This window comes from Nerophis lumbriciformis, linkage group LG20 (assembly GCF_033978685.3).
Source record: "Nerophis lumbriciformis linkage group LG20, RoL_Nlum_v2.1, whole genome shotgun sequence".
NCBI lineage: Eukaryota > Metazoa > Chordata > Actinopteri > Syngnathiformes > Syngnathidae > Nerophis > Nerophis lumbriciformis.
In genome coordinates this window covers 40,067,501-40,092,804 of record NC_084567.2, presented here as the reverse complement: position 1 = coordinate 40,092,804, position 25,304 = coordinate 40,067,501, and the positions used below count along the sequence as shown (strand labels likewise).

The 25,304-nt window shown below is 32.1% G+C and overlaps 1 protein-coding gene across 1 annotated transcript in view; it reads right to left on the bottom strand.

The window, feature by feature from the left end:
* Positions 1-210: 210 nt before the first annotated feature.
* The window catches only part of gfi1b (growth factor independent 1B transcription repressor), a 25,276-nt gene continuing 182 nt past the window's right edge, over positions 211-25,304 (bottom strand). Inside the window, exons 2-7 of the mRNA XM_072915481.1 lie at positions 15,559-15,653; positions 15,303-15,490; positions 14,985-15,205; positions 10,729-10,866; positions 8,900-9,065; positions 211-459 (exon numbers count right to left, since the gene is read on the bottom strand). Of these exons, the coding sequence (XP_072771582.1) occupies positions 281-459; positions 8,900-9,065; positions 10,729-10,866; positions 14,985-15,205; positions 15,303-15,490; positions 15,559-15,629 (963 nt within the window). The 5' untranslated portion in view covers positions 15,630-15,653 and the 3' untranslated portion in view covers positions 211-280. The remainder of the gene's footprint in view (positions 460-8,899; positions 9,066-10,728; positions 10,867-14,984; positions 15,206-15,302; positions 15,491-15,558; positions 15,654-25,304) is intronic.

The following is a 25,304-nucleotide window of genomic DNA, read 5'->3' as shown; positions in this document are numbered from 1 at the left end:
TTGCCAAACTTGCTGTATGTATACTTTTGACCCAGCACATTTTCAGTAGAGCCATAATAAATTCATAAAAGAATCAAACTTCATGAATGTTTTTAGTGAGCAACAAGTATGTGCTCCAATCACTACATCACAAAAAAATAGAACTGATTGTAAAGTCAAGACAGCCATGACATGATGTTCTTTACACGTGTATGTACACTTTTGACCAGGACTGTACATCAGACAGGTTTCTTCTTGTCATGGTGGAGAAAAAGGTGATGTGATGTGTGCGGTGGAGGCGTCACTTCATGACATGTTGGCTCTCGTGGTGCCTGCGGAGGTCCACCTTGCGCTGGAAGCCTTTGGAGCAGACGTCACATCCGAAGGGTTTGAAGCCCGTGTGTTTCCTGCTGTGGGTGATCAGGTTGGAGCTCTGGCTGAAGGCTTTGCCACACACTTGACACTTGTGGGGTTTCTCACCTGCCAGGAAGGTGAAATCTTGGGTGATTTGTAAGAAGGAGCAGCTTTACACAAATCAATCAGGTTTTCGTCACTGCAAACTCCACCATGGAGAAGATGTTTGCATTGTTACTAACTCGTGTCATTTGGATTCATCACAAATAATGAAGGAATCATTTTTGGTGATTTAACCCCCAATTCCAACCCTTGATGCTGAGTGCCAAGCAGGGGTCCCATTTTTATAGACTTTGGTATGACTCGGCCGGGGTTTGAACTCACAACCTACCCATCTCATATATCATATATTATTATAATGTATATTTTCTGCTGCAGCTGTTACATATACTGTAATATTGTACAAACCCCGTTTCCATATGAGTTGGGAAATTGTGTTAGATGTAAATATAAACGGAATACAATGATTTGCAAATCATTTTCAACCCATATTCAATTGAATATGCTACAAAGACAACATATTTGATGTTCAAACTCATAAACATTTTTTTTTTTTTTTGCAAATAATCATTAACTTTCGAATTTGATGCCAGCAACACGTGACAAAGAAGTTGGGAAAGGTAGCAAAAAAGACTGAGAAAGTTGAGGAATGCTCATCAAACACTTATTTGGAACATCCCACAGGTGTGCAGGCTAATTGGGAACAGGTGGGTGCCATGATTGGGTATAAAAGTAGATTCCATGAAATGCTCAGTCGTTCGCAAACAAGGACGGGGCGAGGGTCACCACTTTGTCGACAAATGCGTGCGCAAATTGTTGAACAGTTTAAGAAAAACCTTTCTCAACCAGCTATTGCAAGGAATTTAGGGATTTCACCATCTACGCGCCGTAATATCATCAAAGGGTTCAGAGAATCTGGAGAAATCACTGCACGTAAGCAGCTAAGCCCGTGACCTTCGATCCCTCAGGCTGTACTGCATCAACAAGCGACATCCGTGTGTAAAGGATATCACCACATAGGCTCAGGAACACTTCAGAAACCCACTGTCAGTAACTACAGTTGGTCGCTACATCTGTAAGTGCAAGTTAAAACTCTCCTATGCAAGGCGAAAACCGTTTATCAACAACACCCAGAAACGCCGTCGGCTTCGCTGGGCCTGAGCTCATCTAAGATGGACTGATACAAAGTGGAAAAGTGTTCTGTGGTCTGACGGGTCCACATTTCCAATTGTTTTTGGAAACTGTGGACGTCGTGTCCTCCGGACCAAAGAGGAAAAGAACCATCCGGATTGTTATAGGCGCAAAGTTGAAAAGGCAGCATGTGTGATGGTATGGGGGTGTATTAGTGCCCAATGTATGGGTAACTTACACATCTGTGAAGGCGCCATTAATGCTGAAAGGTACATACAGGTTTTGGAGCAACATATGTTGCCATCCAAGCAACGTTACCATGGACGCCCCTGCTTATTTCAGCAAGACAATGCCAAGCCACGTGTTACATCAACGTGGCTTCATAGTAAAAGAGTGCGGGTACTAGACTGGCCTGCCTGTAGTCCAGACCTGTCTCCCATTGAAAATGTGTGGCGCATTATGAAGCCTAAAATAGCACAACGGAGACCCCCGGACTGTTGAACAACTTAAGCTGTACATCAAGCAAGAATGGGAAAGAATTCCACCTGAGAAGCTTCAAAAATGTGTCTCCTCAGTTCCCAAACCTTTACTGAGTGTTGTTAAAAGGAAAGGCCATGTAACACAGTGGTGAACATGCCCTTTCCCAACTACTTTGGCACGTGTTGCAGCCATGAAATTCTAAGTTAATTATTATTTGCAAAAAATAAAATAAAGTTTATGAGTTTGAACATCAAATATGTTGTCTTTGTAGTGCATTCAACTGAATATGGGTTGAAAAGGATTTGCAAATCATTGTATTCCATTTATATTTACATCTAACACAATTTCCCAACTCATATGGAAACGGGGTTTGTACATGGTAATTGGGATTTGTTATATATTGTATATAGTATATACAAATATTATATTATATAATATATCAGTATATATAATATACTGCATATATAATATGTAAATATCACATATATGTTATATTTTATATTGCTACTATGGTACATTTTTTTGTCTACTTTATACCTGCATTATCCTTTCCATCCTTACCCTTTCCATCCTTTGTAACTGAGCTACTGTGTGGAATAGTTTACCTTGTGGATGAATAAAGTCTAAGTCTAGGTTGTTATACGGTCTGTGATCAGGTCAATGAGTGAAGAGACTCTGACCGATGGCCAATTTTTCTTCAAAATAGCCATCTTTTGCTCTGATTACTGCTTTGCACACTCTTGGCATTCTCTGGATGAGCTTCAAGAGGTGGTTTCCACTTCACAGGTGTGCTTGAAGCTCGTGGAGTGTGCAAAACAGTAATCAGAGCAAAGGGTGGCTATTTTGAAGAAACTAGAATATAAAACATGTTTTCAGTAATTTCACCTTTTTCTGTTAAGTACATAACTCCACATGTGTTCATTCATAGTTTTGATGTGACAATTTACAATGTAAATAGTCATGAAAATAAAGAACACACATTGAATGGCCTGTACTGTACATCCCGACAGGTCTTTAGCTAAAACTGTTACCGGGTTTTAAGCACATAAATAGAAAAAAATATGTAAATGTTACTGGATGACATTCTGACAATACAATTGCACGTATGTTCAAATATTGTTGTTTTTTTAAGTTAATTTAAAAGATTAATAAGTAAGCAACGGCAATAACCCGTGATTAATCATGATTAATTCAAATGCAAAAGTGTGAATAATCTGATTAAAAAATGTATTATTCGACAGCACAATTTTTAGCAATATTTCACTCTTTTTTAAGTATTTTTTGAAGTGAATTTAAATTATGCAGGCAAGTAATTTACTGCCATTAATCATGATTAATTAAAATGCAAATCTGTGATTAATCTGATTGAAAAATGTATTATTCGACAGCACAAGTTTTAGCTATATTTTACACTTTTTGAAGTATTTTTTTAAGCAAATTTAAATTATGCAGGCAAGTAATTTACTGCCATTAATCATGATTAATTAAAATGCAAAAGTGTGATTAATCTGATTGAAAAATGTATTGTTTGACAGCACACATTTTAGCTATATTTCACTCTTTTTTAAGTATTTTTTGAAGTGAATTTAAATTATGCAAGCAAGTAATTTACAGCCATTAATCATGATTAATTAAAATGCAAAAGTGTGATTAATCTGATTGAAAATTTTTATTATTTGACAGCACAATTTGTAGCTATATTTCACTCTTTTTGAAGTATTTTTTTAAGTTAATTTAAATTATGCAGCATAATTGTTCTACCTGTTACTCAAATGAGTCTTTGGTCAACTTAGTAATTGTCAAAAATGCAATAAAGTTGGCTGAAAAACGTTACATGAAACAAATGGCAAAGACGTGGTGGAATGGCTCATCACAATTACTATTTTTAGGACTATAAGTCGCAGTTTTTTTCATAGTTTGGCCGGGCTCCAGTGCGACTTATATATGTTTTTTTCCTTTTTTATTATGCATTTTGGGCGGGTGCGACTTATACTCCAGTGCGGCTTATACTCCAAAAAATACGGTGTTTTTTTAAGCAAATTTAAATTATGCAAGCATAATTGTTCTACCTGTTACTCAAATGAGTCTTTGCATTAATTAAAATGCAAAAGTGTGATTAATCTGATTGAAAAATTTATTATTTGACAGCACACATTTTTAGCTATATTTCACTCTTTTTGAAGTATTTTTTGAAGTTAATTTAAATTATGCAGGCAAGTAATTTACTGCCATTAATCATGATTAATTAAAATGCAAAAGTGTGATTAATCTGATTGAAAAATGTATTATTCGACAGCACAATTTTTAGCTATATTTCACTCTTTTTGAAGTATTTTTTGAAGTGAATTTAAATTATGCAAGCAAGTAATTTACAGCCATTAATCATGATTAATTAAAATGCAAAAGTGTGATTAATCTGATTGAAAAATGTATTATTTGACAGCACAAGTTTTAGCTATATTTTACACTTTTTGAAGTACCGTATTTTTTGGACTATAAGTCGCAGTTTTTTTCATAGTGCGACTTATATATGTTTTTTTCCTTTTTTACTATGCATTTTGGGCAGGTGCGACTTATACTCCGTTGCGGCTTATACTCCGAAAAATACGGTATTTTTTTAAGCGAATTTAAATTATGCAGGCAAGTAATTTACTGCCATTAATCATGATTAATTAAAATGCAAAAGTGTGATTAATCTGATTGAAAAATGTATTATTTGACAGCACAAGTTTTAGCTATATTTGACACTTTTTGAAGTATTTTTTAAAGCAAATTTAAATCATGCAAGCAAGTAATTTACAGCCATTAATCATGATTAATTAAAATGCAAAAGTGTAATTAATCTGATTGAAAAATTTATTATTCGACAGCACAATTTTTAGCTATATTTCACTCTTTTTGAAGTACTTTTTGAAGTTAATTGAAATTATGCAAGCAAGTAATTTACTGCCATTAATCATGATTAATTAAAATGCAAAAGTGTGATTAATCTGATTGAAAAATGTATTGTTTGACAGCACAAGTTTTAGCTATATTTTACACTTTTTGAAGTATTTTTTAAAGCAAATTTAAATCATGCAAGCAAGTAATTTACAGCCATTAATCATGATTAATTAAAATGCAAAAGTGTAATTAATCTGATTGAAAAATTTATTATTCGACAGCACAATTTTTAGCTATATTTCACTCTTTTTGAAGTACTTTTTGAAGTTAATTGAAATTATGCAAGCAAGTAATTTACTGCCATTAATCATGATTAATTAAAATGCAAAAGTGTGATTAATCTGATTGAAAAATGTATTATTTGACAGCACACATTTTAGCTATATTTCACTCTTTTTGAATTTTTTTTTTAAGCGTATTTAAATTATGCAGGCAAGTAATTTACTGCCATTAATCATGATTAATTAAAATGCAAATCTGTGATTAATCTGATTGAAAAATGTATTATTCGACAGCACAATTTTTAGCTATATTTCACTCTTTTTGAAGTATTTTTTGAAGTTAATTTAAATTATGCAAGCAAGTAATTTACAGCCATTAATCATGATTAATTAAAATGCAAAAGTGTGATTAATCTGATTGAAAAATGTATTATTTGACAGCACACATTTGAGCTATATTTCACTCTTTTTGAAGTATTTTTTGAAGTGAATTTAAATTATGCAGGCAAGTAATTTACTGCCATTAATGATGATTAATTAAAATGCAAAAGTGTGATTAATCTGATTGAAAAATGTATTATTTGACAGCACAAGTTTTAGCTATATTTCACTCTTTTTTAAGTATTTTTTTTAAGTGAATTTAAATTATGCAAACAAGTAATTTACTGCCATTAATCATGATTAATTAAAATGCAAAGATGTGATTAATCTGATTGAAAAATGTATTATTCGACACCACAATTTTTAGCTATATTTCACTCTTTTTGAAGTATTTTTTTAAGTTAATTTAAATTATGCAAACAAGTAATTTACAGCCATTAATCATGATTAATTAAAATGCAAAAGTGTGATTAATCTGATTGAAAAATGTATTATTTGACAGCACACATTTTAGCTATATTTCACTCTTTTTGAAGTATTTTTTGAAGTTAATTGAAATTATGCAAGCAAGTAATTTACTGCCATTAATCATGATTAATTAAAATGCAAAGGTGTGATTAATCTGATTGAAAAATTTATTATTTTACAGCACACATTTTAGCTATATTTCACTATTTTTGAAGTATTTTTTGAAGTGAATTTAAATTATGCAAGCAAGTAATTTACAGCCATTAATCATGACTAATTAAAATGCAAAAGTGTGATTAATCTGATTGAAAAATGTATTATTCGACAGCACAATTTGTAGCTATATTTCACTCTTTTTGAAGTATTTTTTGAAGTTAATTTAAATTATGCAAGCAAGTAATTTACTGCCATTAATCATGATTAATTTAAATGCAAAAGTGTGATTAATCTGATTGAAAATTTTATTATTAGACAGCACAAGTTTTAGCTATATTTTACACTTTTTGAAGTATTTTTTAAAGTGAATTTAAATTATGCAGGCAAGTAATTTACTGCCATTAATCATAATTAATTAAAATGCAAATCTTTGATTATTCTGATTGAAAAATGTATTATTTGACAGCACACATTTTATCTATATTTCACTCTTTTTTAAGTATTTTTTGAAGTGAATTTAAATTATGCAAGCAAGTAATTTACTGCCATTAATCATGATTAATTAAAATGCAAAGGTGTGATTAATCTGATTGAAAAATGTATTATTCAACAGCACAATTTTTAGCTATATTTTACACTTTTTGAAGTACCGTATTTTTCGGACTATAAGTCGCAGTTTTTTTCATAGTTTGGCCGGGCTCCAGTGCGACTTATATATGTTTTTTTCCTTTTTTATTATGCATTTTGGGCAGGTGCGACTTATACCCCGGTGCGGCTTATACTCCGAAAAAATACAGCATTTTTTTTAAGCGAATTTAAATTATGCAGGCAAGTAATTTACTGCCATTAATCATGATTAATTAAAATGCAAAAGTGTGATTAATCTGATTGAAAATTTTATTATTTGACAGCACAAGTTTTAGCTATATTTTACACTTTTTGAAGTTTTTTTTTAAGTGAATTTAAATTATGCAAGCAAGTAATTTACAGCCATTAATCATGATTAATTAAAATGCAAAAGTGTGATTAATCTGATTGAAAAATGTATTATTTGACAGCACAATTTGCAGCTATATTTCCCTCTTTTTGAAGTATTTTTTGAAGTGAATTTAAATTATGCAGGCAAGTAATTTACTGCCATTAATCATGATTAATTAAAATGCAAAAGTGTGATTAATCTGATTGAAAAATGTATTATTCGACAGCACAATTTTTAGCTATATTTCACTCTTTTTGAAGTATTTTTTGAATTTAATTTAAATTATGCAAGCAAGTAATTTACTGCCATTAATCATGATTAATTAAAATGCAAATCTGTGAATAATCTGATTGAAAAATGTATTATTTGACAGCACACATTTTAGCTATATTTTACACTTTTTGAAGTATTTTCCGGGAGACTCCCGAAATTCAGCGCCTCTCCCGAATACCTCCCGGGACAAATTGTCTCCCGAAAATCTCCCGAAATTCAGGCGGAGCTGGAAGCCACGCCCCCCTCCAGCTCCATGCGGACCTGAGTGACGTCAGGTGCGCAACACCACGTAAATCGTTGGCCGACCAAAAAGTAACCCCCAGTACGCTATAGCCAACATTCACCAGGAGATGGCAACAGACAAACATAGATCACTCTATTACATTCCTCCCCTTTTAGAAATGTATAGAAGTTACTCAAAATAAATAAACAACCCAACCAAAAAATGCAGCAGCTCAATTAAAAAACTGTACTTAAGCCACATTCTTTTCTTTTTTTTTTTTAGTACTGAACTCTTAACCCTCATTTGTAAAAAAAAATAACATGCTTATTATACAAACAGTATTTGTACATCTTTAACACAGATTTTTATACTGTCTTCAGAGATTCATTTTTTTTGGTGGTACTCGAAACCTTTCTGGGTACCTGCGAAAGGGTGTTCAGCATGGTTAGAAAAATAGTGACAGATAATAGAACAAGGATGGACAATTCAACCCTTAACTCAACAATGAGTAGATGAGTGTTATGTGTGTGTATACGTGTAAATAAATGAACACTGAAATTCAAGTATTTATTTTATTTATATATATATATATATATATATATATATATATATATATATATATATATATATATATATATATATACATATATATATATATATATATATATATATATATATATAATAAAAAATATATATATAGCTAGAATTCACTGAAAGTCAAGTATTTCTTATTTATATATATATATATATATATATATATATATATATATATATATATATATATATATATATATATATATATATATATGAAATACTTGACTTGGTGAATTCTAGCTGTAAATATACTCCTCCCCTCTTAGCCCCGCCCCCAACCACGACCCCGCCCCACCCCGACCACGCCCCCCCACCCCCCACCTCCCGAAATCGGAGGTCTCAAGGTTGGCAAGTATGCTGAAGGCATCAAAACTATGACACCTGTGAAGTGAAAACCATTTCAGGTGACTACCTCTTGAAGCTCATGGAGAGAATGCCAAGAGTGTGCAAAGCAGTAATCAGAGCAAAGGGCGGCTATTTTGAAGAAACTAAAATATATGTTCCACATGTGTTCATTCATAGTTTTGATGTGACAATCTACAATGTAAATAGTCATGAAAATAAAGAAAACGTATTGAATGAGAAGGTGTGTCCAAACATGTGTTTTTCATGATATCAACATCAAATATGGATGCCAACAAAGTACAGCCGTCATACCGGTGTGGATGTAGGTGTGTTTCTTCATGTCGGACTTCTGGTGGAACCTCTTGCCGCAGAACTGGCAAGGGTAAGGCCTGGTGTCGGAGTGGATGAGGAGGTGCGTGGAGAGCGTGGAGGAGCGCTTGAAGGATTTCCCACACATCTTGCACTCAAAACTTTTCTCCTGGACAAATGCAGAAGACGTCATCATTAGCAGAATAAGTCAAAACAAATTGCATCCGGTCTCCCCTCTCCAAGGTTTCTCATAGTCATTCATATTGACATCCCACTGGGTTGAGTTTTTCCTTGCCCTGATGTGGGCTCTGAACCGAGGATGTCGTTGTTGTTGTTGACACTTGTGATTTAGGCAGAGGTGGGTAGAGTAGCCAGAAATTGTACTCAAGTAAGAGTACAGTTTCTCTTTCAAGCATAGGTTGCATTATTTACCGTCCAGACCTGTCATCCCTCAACAAGCGCAGCGAAATTGTAACAGCATGCCGCCACAGACGGAAACACCTCCCAGGTAACACATGAGCCAATCACCACGCCCCTACGCCAGCCTGTACCCACCCACTCTGTGCCCTATATAAACCATGGTATGTGAATGCTCCCATTTAAAATCTCCTGATGATTGAGGGAACCCCCCCTCATGAAACAGGCCTGTAGAGATGAAATAGTCTTGTGATTTCTTTTCCCACACATACATATATTGCGCTCTACTACGGTATCGAGCACTATTTTTTGGATAACCTTATTAAGACATATATATATATATATATATATATATATATATATATATATATACATACATTGATATATACAGTATATAATTTATATGTATTTATTTTGCCGTTTTTGTTTACATGTTAAAGGTGTTTTAATGAATATACATGCATGTTTAACACATATAGATTCCTTTCTTTCATGAAGACAAGAATATAAGTTGGTGTATTACCTGATTCTGATGACTTGTATTGATTGTAATCAGACAGTAGTGCCGATAACGTCCTCGTTTTCAAATGGAGGAGAAAAAAAGTTCCTCCTTTCTGTCTAATACCACATGAAAGTTGTTGGTTTTTGGCATCTTATTTGTCCAGCTTCCATATTCGTTTTTATACACTTTACAAGAAATACATTGGCGGCAAACTCCGTAGCTTTCTAGCTTGTTTGCGCTGGCTTTCGGAGACTCTTATTTTGAAAGCGCAGGCGCGATGGAGCGGCACTTTTATTGTGAAGACAGGAACTGTGCAGTCAGTCTTTAGGCTTTTGACGGGGTGTACGGTTGAAATAAAAAAGGGTCTTTTTTCCTTCACACTTTTGATTGATTGATTGGAACTTTTATTAGTAGATTGCACAGTACAGTACATATTCCGTACAATTGACCACTAAATGGTAACACCCGAATACGTTTTTCTACTTGTTTAAGTCAGGTCATGTGACCGCCTGGCTCTGTTTGATTGGTCCAACGTCACCAGTGACTGCATCTGATTGGTGGAACGGAGTGAACGTCACCAGTGACTGTATTTGTTGAAACGCAGGCACTATGAAGGTCTGTCTGACGGACCAAAACAAACAAAGCGTGCATTAACAGATTGATAAAAATTAGTAGCGAGTAGCGAGCTGAATGTAGATAAAAGTAGCGGAGTAAAAGTAGCGTTTCTTCTCTATAAATATACTCAAGTAAAAGTAAAAGTATGTTGCATTAAAACTACTCTTAGAAGTACAATTCATCCCAAAAGTTACTCAAGTAGATGTAACGGAGTAAATGTAGCGCCTTACTACCCACCTCTGGATTTAGGGCTATATAAATAAACATTGATTGATTGACACTGAACAACATACTGTACCTGGTAGTGGACGTTCATGTGCTGCTCCAGACTGACGGCATGGCCAAAGGTTTTTCTGCAGATGTTGCAGCCAAAAGGTCTCATCCCACTGTGGGACCTTCTGACGTGGACCTCCAGGCCGTGAGACGTTGAGAACACCTGAAGCACAGTTGATATGTCAACAACTCTAGGCCAGTGTAAAAATGAAAAGCATAAACTGTCAGTGCACTGCAAAAAGTGAAATCTAAGTAAGATGAAATATGTCAAATAAGGGTGATATTTGCTTATTTTCTGTCTGATAAGATCATTCTTCTCACTAAGCAGATTTTATGTTAGAGTGTTTTACTTGTTTTAAGTGTTTTAAATGATCTCAGTAAGATATTACAGCTTGTTGCTGAGATGTTATGACCTATATTGAGTAAAACATGCTTGAAACTAGAATATCAAGTGTTGCAAAGCTGTGTCATCAACATTCACAAGTATAAAACTACTTTTTCAAAGTAAAAATGTCTTAAAAAAAAGAAAACATTTGGCTGTTCTAGTTTTTTTTATTTTATTTTTTTTATTTTTTTTTTGTTTATACACTGTAGCACTTTGAGGTTGTTTAGTTTACTCAATGTAAAGTGCTTTTTACAAATAAAATCTATTATTATTATTATTATTATTATTTTAAGTTATTTGACACAATTGTGTCTCATAATTAAAACAGATGACAGCCAAATGGACTTTGCTGTTTTATTTTCAATGAAACAATAGAAAATATGTACTCATATAGTAGTACAGTTGGCACAGCACAGTACAGTAAACTGACAGTTAATATTTAAACATTTGACATTTCTAACAATTTTGAACAGAAATAGTTCATACACATTCAGATAAATTCCTCAAAATTACAATTAAAACAATTTTGGCCGGGGGCCGGGCTGTATATATGCGCACTAATTGCACTAACCCTTCTTTTTTAAAAAAAGCATTTTTTTAGATATATGCATACTAGTTTTAGCTATTTGGCTATTTATTTTTTATTTTTTATTTTATTATCTTTTTTATTTTATTTTGTTTTGTTATTATTTTTTATACACTGTAGCACTTTGAGGTTGTTTACTCAATGTAAAGTGCTTTTTACAAATAAAATCTATTATTATTATTATTATTAATTGATGTTATCCATGGAAAAATGCATTTTTAGATAATATGATTTGCCTGAGACCCCGAGAGTAACAAGATGTTGCCTTGTTGCCTTTCCATTAAGAACAATAAATTAGTTTTTTAGTATAAGTTTGCTGGTTTCAAGAAATGTAATGCCGAGTGCATATCATTATGTCAAGATAATGGCACTGGCGTTCACTTCATTTAAGAATATTTTCAAAACATATTGAGAAAAAATGTCTCTTTTTTTCCTACCAAGAAAATTGCACTTGTTATTAGTGAGAATATACTTATTTTAAGGTATTTTTGGGTTCATTGAGGTTAGCTAATTTTACTTGTTTTGGAAAGTCTTGACGAGCCACATTTTCTTGTTCTATTGGCAGATAATTTAGTTTAGTTCAAATAAAATACTCATAATTTTTATATATTTTTTTCTTGTTTTTGAACACTGACGTTTTGCAGTGTGACTCCTCCTTGCTCTGGTGTAGTTAGTCAAGTGTGACTCGAACAGTAATCTATGTTTCTGGATAGAATGATGGCGCCTTCCCGGTTTGCGTGAAAGGGTTAAGGGGGCTACGGGGCTAAGGGGCGAAACATCAATGAGAGGTGGTCCCCAGCTGAAGACCCTGCGGCAAAACCTTTTCTGGTCTGCGGTCAGGTTTAGGCCTGCCTCAGGGAAGAGGACGTCCCTGCCATGCACAGTCCACCACAGGCACCGGTGGAAGGTGCCACAGGCCTAAGGCCCAGCGGCAAGACCACCTTGCTGTAATGAAAAAGGTACTTTTGGGTTCATTGAGGTTAGCTAATTTTACTTGTTTTATTTTATTTTGTTATTATTTTTCATACACTGTGCACTTTGAGGTTGTTTACTCAATGTAAAGTGCTTTTTACAAATAAAATATATTATTATTATTATTATTAATTGATGTTATCCATAGAAAAATGCATTTTTAGACAATATGATTTGCCTGAGCGTCTAGGAGACCCCGAGAGTAACAAGCGGTTGCCTTGTTACCTTTCCATTAAGAACAATAAATTTGTTTTTTGTATAAGTTTTCTGGTTTCAAGAAATGTAATGCCGAGCGCATATCATTATGTCAAGATAATGGCACTAGCATTTACTTCATTTAAGAATATTTTTCAACATATTGAGAAAAAAGGTCTCTTTTTTTTCCTACCAAGAAAAGTGCACTTGTTATTAGTGAGAATATACTTATTTTAAGGTATTTTTGGGTTCATTGAGGTTAGCTAATTTTACTTGTTTTGGAAAGTCTTGACAAGCCACATTTTCTTGTTCTATTGGCAGATACTTTAGCTTAGTTCAAATAAAATACCCCTCATTTTTATATTTTTTTTTCTTGTTTTTGAACACTGACTTTTTGCAGTGTGACTCCTCCTTACTCTGGTGTAGTTAGTCAAGTGTGACTCAAACAGTAATCTATGTTTCTGGATAGAATGATGGCGCCTTCCTGGGTTTGCGTGAAAGGGCTAAGGGGGCTACGGGGCTAAGGGGCGAAACATCAATGCAGCAAAAACCTTTTCTGGTCTGCGGTCAGGTTTAGGCCTGCCTCAGGGAGGAGGACGTCCCTGCCATGCACAGTCCACCACAGGCACTGGTGGAAGGGGCCACAGGCCTAAGGCCCAGCGGCAAGACCACCTTGCTGTAATTAAAAAGGTAGTTTTGGGTTCATTGAGGTTAGCTAATTTTACTTGTTTTATTTTATTTTGTTATTATTTTTTATACACTGTAGCACTTTGAGGTTGTTTACTCAATGTAAAGTGCTTTTTACAAATACAATCTATTATTATTATTATTATTATTAATTGATGTTATCCATGGAAAAAGGCATTTTTAGACAATATAATTTGCCTGAGCGGCTAGGAGACCCCGAGAGAAACAAGCGGTTGCCTTGTTACCTTTCCATTAAGAACAATAAACTAGTTTTTAGTATAAGTTTGCTGGTTTCAAGAAATGTAATGCCGAGCGCATATCATTATGTCAAGATAATGGCACTGGCGTTTACTTCATTTAAGAATATTTTTCAACATATTGAGAAAAAATGTCTCTTTTTTTTCCTACCAAGAAAAGTGCACTTGTTATTAGTGAGAATATACTTATGTTAAGGTATTTTTGGGTTAATTGAGGTTAGCTAATTTTACTTGTTTTTAAAAGTCTTGACAAGCCACATTTTCTTGTTCTATTGGCAGATAATTTTGCTTAGTTCAAATAAAATACTCATAATTTTTATATTTTTTTTTCTTGTTTTTGAACACTGACTTTTCGCAGTGTGACTCCTCCTTACTCTGGTGTAGTTAGTCAAGTGTGACTCAAACAGTAATCTATGTTTCTGGATAGAATGATGGCGCCTTCCCGGGTTGCGTGAAAGGGCTAAGGGGGTTACGGGGGCTAAGGGGCGAAACATCAATGCAGCAAAAACCTTTTCTGGTCTGCGGTCAGGTTTAGGCCTGCCTCAGGGAAGAGGACGTCCCTGCCATGCACAGTCCACCACAGGCACCGGTGGAAGGTGCCACAGGCCTAAGGCCCAGCGGCAAGACCACCTTGCTGTAATTAAAAAGGTAGTTTTGGGTTCATTGAGGTTAGCTAATTTTACTTGTTTTGGAGAGTCTTGACAAGCCAAATTTTCTTGTTCTATGGGCAGATAATTTCAAGTAAAATACCCCTAATTTTTATATATTTTTTTCTTGTTTTTGAACACTGACTTTTCGCAGTGTGACTCCTCCTTACTCTGGTGTAGTTAGTCAAGTGTGACTCAAACAGTAATCTATGTTTCTGGATAGAATGATGGCGCCTTCCCGGTTTGCGTGAAAGGGCTAAGGGGGCTATGGGGGCTAAGGGGCGAAACATCAATGCAGCAAAAACCTTTTCTGGTCTGCGGTCAGGTTTAGGCCTGCCTCAGAGGTTAGCTAATTTTACTTGTTTTGGAAAGTCTTGACAAGCCAAATGTTCCTGTTCTATTGGCAGACAATTTGGCTTATTTCAAATAAAATACCCCTCATTTTTGTATTTTTTGTTTTTGAACACTGACTTTTTGCAGTCAGACCCAATGCTTTCTCCGTATCAGATGGATTTTTTGGGGGGGATGTGATTTTGCCGGAGAAGAGCCCACCTTGTCACAGGTGATGCAGTGGTAAGTGTCGGATCTGGGGGAGTAGTGTGTGCTGCAGTCCAGGGGCTGCTGGTTCTGCGGGCTCCGGCTGACGTGGGTGTTGTACAAACTGGTGGCGTGCTGCAGCACCGCCGGGTTGAAACCCAACTGATAGGAAGTCGGAACCTGCTCCCAGGAATACGCCGGTTTATAGTAAGGACCGAATTCTCCCACCTTAGGTTCTGAGGAGCACGGACGAAGAGAAAAAAAAACTGTTTTCTATTTGTAGTTCTATGGTTAAGCCCGCTGGGAAGTGTAATGTTTGCACTTGCGGCTCACCTGTTAAATAGTACGGCTGTGAGGGAGCCACGGGGGGTCCGGTGGGCTCCGGGCGCACAGATAAGGGACATTCCAGCTCCTGTTTTTCTAAAGGCTGGGGGACTGTTGGAGATTGCCGGCCTTCGGTCTGAGGCCTGTCCGAAGAAGAGGCTGGAAAGACGCCTTCAGATCCTAAACAATAACGGCGTCATTGACAAGTTCAAAACAAACAGCTTCTCATCACAATTTAATGAAATAAAACATAAACTCGCCTTTGTCGTCTTCATACGATCTATGCACATTAAAGGACACACTTCTCTTGTTCTTCACCAGGAAGGATCGAGGCATGTCGAAACTCTAGAAGTACAACAACTATTTTGCTTTAATTAGTATGAATATCATGCGAAATGTGTTACATTTCATGAGTTCGAATCAGACTAAGAGAGCAAGTTAACCCAGTAGAACCAGTTGTTATAACTTTTTGACCAAATTGAATGAGGTATAAGATTTTGTTTTTTATTGGACCAAATCAAAGAAAAAAAAAGCATTATTATTATTATTATCATCCCAGTCTGTGGAGCGCTCTCCCTGACCACCTGAGGGCACCACAGACTGTGGATGCTTTTAAAAAAGGCTTAAAAACCCTTCTTTCTTTTTTTTTAAAAAAAGCCTCTTTTTTTTTTTAGATATATGCATACTAGTTTTAGCTATATGTCTGCTCTAGTTTTTATTTTTATTTATTTTTTATTTTATTTTTTTGTATACACTGTAGCACTTTGAGGTTGTTTACTCAATGTAAAGGGCTTTTTACAAATAAAATCTATTATTATTATTATTATTATTATTATTATTATTATTATTATTATTATTATTATTATTATTATTATTATTGTTATTATGTCACTGTATAAAAGTTTCACTTTTTAAATGGAAACACTGAAATAAAAGAACTTTTTAAATGCCATTTCCATCCATTTTCTCTAGAAGTGCAACAAATATTTTACTTTAATTGCAGCTTTTTTCTTATTTGAATTTCAATAAGTATTAATATCATGCGAAATGTGTTAAATTTTATGAGTTCCAATCAGACTATGAGAGCAAGTTAACCCAGTAGAACCAGTTGTTATACCTTTTTGACCAAATTGAATGAGGTATAACATTTTGTTTTTTATTGGACCAAATCATTAAAAAAAAAAGCATTATTGGAATATATAGACCGGGCTTTCTGCTCCGCCGCTCCCAGTCTGTGGAGCGCTCTCCCTGACCACCTGAGGGCACCACAGACCGTGGATGCTTTTAAAAAAGGCTTAAAAATGTTTATTTTTTAAAAAAAGCCTTTTTTTTTTTTTTTTTTAGATATATGCATACTAGTTTTAGCTATATGGCTGCTCTAGTTTTTATTTTTATTTATTTTTATTTTTTATTTTTTTGTATACACTGTAGCACTTTGAGGTTGTTTACTCAATGTAAAGTGCTTTTTACAAATACAATCTATTATTATTATTATTTTTATTATGTCACTGTATAAAAGTTTCACTTTTTAAATGTAAACACTGAAATAAAAGAACTTTTTAAATGCCATTTCCATCCATTTTCTCTAGAAGTGCAACAAATATTTTACTTTAATTGCAGCTTTTTTCTTATTTGAATTTCAATAAGTATTAATATCATGCGAAATGTGTTAAATTTTATGAGTTCCAATCAGACTATGAGAGCAAGTTAACCCAGTAGAACCAGTTGTTATACCTTTTTGACCAAATTGAATGAGGTATAACATTTTGTTTTTTATTGGACCAAATCATTAAAAAAAAAAGCATTATTGGAATATATAGACCGGGCTTTCTGCTCCGCCGCTCCCAGTCTGTGGAGCGCTCTCCCTGACCACCTGAGGGCACCACAGACCGTGGATGCTTTTAAAAAAGGCTTAAAAATGTTTATTTTTTTAAAAAAGCCTTTTTTTTTTTTTTTTTAGATATATGCATACTAGTTTTAGCTATATGGCTGCTCTAGTTTTTATTTTTATTTATTTTTATTTTTTATTTTTTTGTATACACTGTAGCACTTTGAGGTTGTTTACTCAATGTAAAGTGCTTTTTACAAATACAATCTATTATTATTATTATTTTTATTATGTCACTGTATAAAAGTTTCACTTTTTAAATGTAAACACTGAAATAAAAGAACTTTTTAAATGCCATTTCCATCCATTTTCTCTAGAAGTGCAACAAATATTTTACTTTAATTGCAGCTTTTTTCTTATTTGAATGTCAATAAGTATGAATATCATGCGAAATGTGTTAAATTTCATGAGTTCCAATCAGACTAAGAGAGCAAGTTAACCCAGTAGAACCAGTTTTTATAACTTTTTGACCAAATTGAATGAGGTATAACATTTTGTTTTTTATTAGACCAAATCAAAAAAAAAAAAGCATTATTGGAATATATAGACCGGGCTTTCTGCTCCGCCGCTCCCAGTCTGTGGAGCGCTCTCCCTGACCACCTGAGGGCACCACAGACTGTGGATGCTTTTAAAAAAGGCTTAAAAACCCTTCTTTAAAAAAAAAAAAAAAAAAAAAAAAAAAAGCCTTTTTTTTTTTTAGATATATGCATACTAGTTTTAGCTATATGGCTGCTCTAGTTTTTATTTTTATTTATTTTTTATTTTTATTTTTTTGTATACACTGTAGCACTTTGAGGTTGTTTACTCAATGTAAAGTGCTTTTTACAAATACAATCTATTATTATTATTATTTTTATTATGTCACTGTATAAAAGTTTCACTTTTTAAATGGAAACACTGAAATAAAATAACTTTTTAAATGCCATTTCCATCCATTTTCTCTAGAAGCGCAACAAATATTTTACTTTAATTGCAGCTTTTTTCTTATTTGAATTTCAATAAGTATTAATATCATGCAAAATGTGTTACATTTCATGAGTTCCAATCAGACGAAGAGAGCAAGTTAACCCAGTAGAACCAGTTGTTATAACTTTTTGACCAAATTGAATGAGGTATAACATTTTGTTTTTTATTAGACCAAATCAAAAAAAAAAAAGCATTATTGGAATATATAGACCGGGCTTTCTGCTCCGCCACTCCCAGTCTGTGGAGCGCTCTCCCTGACCACCTGAGGGTACCACAGACTGTGGATGCTTTTAAAAAAGGCTTAAAAACCCTTCTTTAAAAAATAAAAAAAAAAAGCCTTTTTTTTTAGATGTATGCATACTAGTTTTAGCTATTTGGCTGTTCTAGTTTTTATTTTTATTTATTTTTTATTTTATTATTTTTTATGCACTATAGCACTTTGAGGTTGTTTACTCAATGTAAAGTGCTTTTTACAAATAAAATCTATTATTATTATTATTATTATTATTATTATTATTATTATTATTATGTCACTGTATAAAAGTTTCACTTTTTAAATGGAAACACTGAAATAAAAGAACTTTTTAAATGCCATTTCCATCCATTTTCTCTAGAAGTGCAACAAATATTTTACTTTAATTAGAGCTTTTTTCTTATTTGAATTTCAATAAGTACTAATATCATGAAAAATGTGTTCAAGTTCATGAGTTCCAATCAGACAAAGAGAGCAAGTTAACCCAGTAGAACCAGTTTTTATAACTTTTTGACCAAATTGAATGAGGTATAACATTTTGTTTTTTATTGGACCAAATCATTAAAAAAAAAGCATTATTGGAATATATAGACCGGGCTTTCTGCTCCGCCGCTCCCAGTCTGTGGAGCGCTCTCCCTGACCACCTGAGGGCACCACAGACTGTGGATGCTTTTAAAAAAGGCTTAAAAACCCTTCTTTTTAAATAAAATTAAAAAAAAGCCTTTTTTTTTTTTTTTTAGATATATGCACACTAGTTTTAGCTATATGGCTGCTCTAGTTTTTATTTTTTATTTATTTTTTATTTTATTTTGTTTATACACTGTAGCACTTTGAGGTTGTTTACTCAATGTAAAGTGCTTTTTACAAATACAATCTATTATTATTATTTTTTTTATTATGTCACTGTATAAAAGTTTCACTTTTTAAATGTAAACACTGAAATAAAATAACTTTTTAAATGCCATTTCCATCCATTTTCTCTAGAAGTACAACAATAAGTTTGCTTTAATTAGAGCTTTTTTTCTTATTTGAATTCCAATAAATACGAATATCATGCAAAATGTGTTCAATTTCATTAAATTCGAATCGGACTAAGAGAGCAAGTTAACCCAGTAGAACCAGTTGTTAGAACTTTTTGACCAAATTGTAAGTGGTATAAAATTGTTTTTTTTTTATTGTCTCAAATCATTAAAAAAAATGCATTTTTGGAACATGTCACTGTATAAAAGTTTCACTTTTTAAATGGACACACTGAAATAAATGAACTTTTTAAATGCCATTTTCTCTAGATATACAACAAATATTTTGCTTTAATTAGAGCTTTTTTCTTATTTGAATTCCAATAAATACGAATATCATGCAAAATTTGTTCAATTTCATGAGTTCCAATCGGACTAAGAGACCAAGTTAACCCAGTAGAACCAGCTGTTGGAACTTTTTGACCTAATTGAATGAGGTATAAAATTGTGTTTTTTATTGGCTCAAATCATTTTAAAAAATGATTTTTTTGGAATATGTCACTGTATTAAAGTTTCACTTTTTAAATGGAAACACTGAAATAAATTAACTTTTTAAATGCCATTTCCATCCATTTTCTCGAGAAGTACAACAACTATTTTGCTTTAATTAGAGCTTTTTTTCTTATTTGAATTCCAATAAATACGAATATCATGCAAAATGTGCTCAATTTCATGAGTTCCAATCAGACCAAGTTAACCCAGTAGAACCAGTTGTTAGAACTTTTTGACCAAATTGAATGAGGTATAAAATTGTTTTTTTTTTATTGTCTCAAATCATTTAAAAAAAATGCATTTTTGGAACATGTCACTGTATAAAAGTTTCACTTTTTAAATGGAAACACTGAAATAAATGAACTTTTTAAATGCCATTTTCTCTAGATATACAACAAATATTTTGCTTTAATTAGAGCTTTTTTCTTATTTGAATTCCAATAAATACAAATATCATGCAAAATGTGCTCAATTTCATGAGTTCCAATCAGACCAAGTTAACCCAGTAGAACCAGTTGTTGGAACTTTTTGACCTAATTGAATGAGGTATAAAATTGCATTTTTTTTTATTGGCTCAAATCATTTAAAAAAATGATTTTTTTGGAATATGTCACTGTATTAAAGTTTCACTTTTTAAATGGAAACACTGAAATAAATTAACTTTTTAAATGCCATTTCCATCCATTTTCTGTAGAAGTACAGCAAATATTTTTGCTTTAATTAGAGCTTTTTTCTTATTTGAATTCCAATAAATACGCTATATCATGCAAAATGTGCTCAATTTCATGAGTTCCAATCAGACCAAGTTAACCCAGTAGAACCAGTTGTTGGAACTTTTTGACCAAATTGAATGAGGTATAAAATTGCATTTTTTTTATTGGCTCAAATCATTTAAAAAAATTGTTTTTTTGGAATATGTCACTGTATTAAAGTTTCACTTTTTAAATGGAAACACTGAAATAAATGAACTTTTTAAATGCCATTTCCATCCATTTCCTTTAGAAGTACAGCAAATATTTTTGCTTTAATTAGAGATTTTTTTCTTATTTGAATTTCAATAAATACGAATATCATGCAAAATGTGTTCAATTTCATGAGTTCCAATCAGACTAAGAGAGCAAGTTAACCCAGTAGAACCAGTTGTTAGAACTTTTTCACCAAATTGAATGAGGTACAGAATTGTGGTTTTTATTGGCTCAAATCATTTTTAAAAAAATGCATTTTTTGGAATATGTCAATGTATAAAAGTTTCACTTTTTAAATGGAAACACTGAAATAAATGAACTTTTTAAATGCCATTTCCATCCATTTTCTCGAGAAGTACAACAATTATTTTGCTTTAATTAGAGCTTTTTTCTTATTTGAATTTCAATAAATACAAATATCATGCAAAATGTGTTCAATTTCATGAGTTCCAATCAGACCAAGTTAACCCAGTAGAACCAGTTGTTAGAACTTTTTGACCAAATTGAATGAGGTACAGAATTGTGTTTTTTATTGGCTCAAATCATTAAAAAAAAGGCATTTTTTGGAATATGTCAATGTATAAAAGTTTCACTTTTTAAATGGAAACACTGAAATAAATGAACTTTTTAAATGCCATTTCCATCCATTTTCTCTAGAAGTACAGCAAATATTTTTGCTTTAATTAGAGATTGTTTTCTTATTTGAATTTCAATAAATACGAATATTATGCAAAATGTGCTCAATTTCACAAGTTCCAATCAGACCAAGTTAACCCAGTAGAACCAGTTGTTAGAACTTTTTGACCAAATTGAATGAGGTACAGAATTGTGTTTTTTATTGGCTCAAATCATTTAAAAAAAATGCATTTTTTTGGAATATGTCAATGTATAAAAGTTTCACTTTTTAAATGGAAACACTGAAATAAATTAACTTTTTAAATGCAATTTCCATCCATTTTCTCGAGAAGTGCAACAAATATTTTACTTTAATTAGAGCTTTTTTCTTATTTGAATGTAAATAAGTATGAATATCATGCAAAATGTGTTCAATTTCATGAGTTCTTTTTTTTTTTTTTTTTTTTTTTTTTTTTTTTTTTTTTGTGTGTGTCCTGTCCAGCTTAAAAAAAAAATTAAAAAAATAAAAAAAAAAAAAAAAAAAAATCATGAGTTCCAATCAGACTAAGAGACCAAGTTAACCCAGTAAAACCAGTTGTTAGAACTTTTTGACCAAATTGAATGAGGTACAGAATTGTGTTTTTTATTGGCTCAAATCATTTAAAAAAAAGGCATTTTTTGGAATATGTCAATGTATAAAAGTTTCACTTTTTAAATTGAAACACTGAAATAAATTAACTTTTTAAATGCCATTTCCATCCATTTTCTCTAGAAGTACAGCAAATATTTTTGCTTTAATTAGAGCTTTTTTTCTTATTTGAATTTCAATAAATACGAATATCATGCAAAATGTGTTCAATTTCATGAGTTCCAATCAGACTAAGAGAGCAAGTTAACCCAGTAGAACCAGTTGTTAGAACTTTTTGACCAAATTGAATGAGGTATAAAATTGTGTTTTATATTAGCTCAAATCATTAAAAAAAAAATGCATTTTTGTAATATGTCAATGTATAAAAGTTTCACCTTTTAAATGGAAACACTGAAATAAATGACATTTTTAAATGCCATTTCCATCCATTTTCTCTACAAGTGCAACAAATATTTTACTTTAATTTGCAGCATTTTTTTAATTTGAATGTCAATAAGTATGAATATCATGCAAAATGTGTTCCAATCGGACTAAGAGACCAAGTTAACCCAGTAGAACCAATTGTTGGAACTTTTTGACCTAATTAAATGAGGTATAAAATTGCTTTTTTTTTTATTGGCTCAGATCATTTAAAAAAATAAATTTTTGCAATATGTCACTGTATTAAAGTTTCACTTTTTAAATGGAAACACTGAAATAAATTAACTTTTTAAATGCCATTTCCATCCATTTTCTCTAGAAGTACAACAATTATTTTGCTTTAATTAGAGCTTTTTTTCTTATTTGAATTCCAATAAATACGAATATCATGCAAAATGTGTTCAATTTCATGAGTTCCAATCAGACCAAGTTAACCCAGTAGAACCAGTTGTTAGAACTTTTTGACCTAATTGAATGAGGTATAAAATTGCTTTTTTTTTATTGGCTCAAATCATTTAAAAAAATGATTTTTTTGGAATATGTCACTGTATTAAAGTTTCACTTTTTAAATGGAAACACTGAAATAAATGACATTTTTAAATGCCATTTCCATCCATTTTCTCTACAAGTGCAACAAATATTTTACTTTAATTGCAGCATTTTTTTTATTTTAATGTCAATAAATGCGAATATCATGCAAAATGTGTTCAATTTCATGAGTTCCAATCAGACCAAGTTAACCCAGTAGAACCAGTTGTTAGAACTTTTTGACCAAACTGAATGAGGTACACAATTGTGTTTTTTATTGGCTCAAATCATTAAAAAAAAAATGCATTTTTTTGGAATATGTCACTGTATTAAACTTTCACTTTTTAAATGGAAACACTGAAATAAATTAACGTTTTAAATGCCATTTCCATCCATTTTCTCTAGAAGTACAACAAATATTTTGCTTTAATTGCAGCTTTTTTCTTATTTGAATGTCAATAAGTATGAATATCATGCAAAATGTGTTCAATTTCATGAGTTCCAATCAGACCAAGTTAACCCAGTAGAACCAGTTGTTGGAACTTTTTGACCTACCGTAATTGAATGAGGTATAAAATTGCTTTTTTTGTATTGGCTCAAATCATTTAAAAAAATGAATTTTTGGAATATGTCACTGTATAAAAGTTGCACTTTTTAAATGGAAACACTGAAATAAATGAACTTTTTAAATGCCATTTCCATCCATTTTCTCTAGAAGTACAACAAATATTTTACTTTAATTAGAGCTTTTTTTCTTATTTGAATTTCAATAAATACGAATATTATGCAAAATGTGCTCAATTTCACGAGTTCCAATCAGACCAAGTTAACCCAGTAGAACCAGTTGTTGGAACTTTTTGACCTAATTGAATGAGGTATAAAATTGCATTTTTTTTATTGGCTCAAATCATTTAAAAAAATGATTTTTTTGGAATATGTCACTGTATTAAAGTTTCACTTTTTAAATGGAAACACTGAAATAAATGAACTTTTTAAATGCCATTTCCATCCATTTTCTCGAGAAGTACAACAATAAGTTTGCTTTAATTAGAGCTTTTTTTCTTATTTGAATTCCAATAAATACGAATATTATGCAAAATGTGCTCAATTTCACGAGTTCCAATCAGACCAAGTTAACCCAGTAGAACCAGTTGTTAGAACTTTTTGACCAAATTGAATGAGGTACAGAATTGTGTTTTTTATTGGCTCAAATCATTTAAAAAAAAAGGCATTTTTTTGGAATATATCAATGTATAAAAGTTTCACTTTTTAAATGGAAACACTGAAATAAATTAACTTTTTAAATGCCATTTCCATCCATTTTCTCGAGAAGTACAACAATTATTTTGCTTTAATTAGAGCTTTTTTTCTTTTTTGAATTCCAATTAATACGAATATCATGCAAAATGTGTTCAATTTTACTAAATTCGAATCAGACTAAGAGACCAAGTTAACCCAGTAGAACCAGTTGCTAGAACTTTTTGACCAAATTGAATGAGGTATAAAATTGTTTTGTTTTTTTATTGGCGCAAATCATTTAAAAAAAATGCATTTTTGGAATATGTCACTGTATAAAAGTTGCACTTTTTAAATGGAAACACTAAAATAAATGAACTTTTTAAATGCCATTTTCTCTAGATATACAACAAATATTTTGCTTTAATTAGAGCTTTTTTCTTATTTGAATGTCAATAAGTATGAATATCATGCAAAATGTGTTCAATTTCATGAGTTCCAATCAGACTAAGAGAGCAAGTTAACCCAGTAGAACCAGTTGTTAGAACTTTTTGACCTAATTGATTGAGGTATTTAAATTGTGTTTTTTTTATTGGCTCAAATCATTAAAAAAAATGCATTTTTGGAACATGTCACTGTATAAAAGTTTCACTTTTTAAATGGAAACACTGAAATAAATGAACTTTTTAAATGCCATTTTCTCTAAATACACAACAAATATTTTGCTTTAATTAGAGCTTTTTTTCTTATTTGAATTCCAATAAATACGAATATCATGCAAAATGTGTTCAATTTCATTAAATTCGAATCGGACTAAGAGAGCAAGTTAACCCAGTAGAACCAGCTGTTAGAACTTTTTGACCTAATTGAATGAGGTATTTAAATTGTGTTTTTTTATTGGCTCAAATCATTAAAAAAAAAAAGCATTTTTGTAATATGTCACTGTATAAAACTTTCACTTTTTAAATGGAAACACTGAA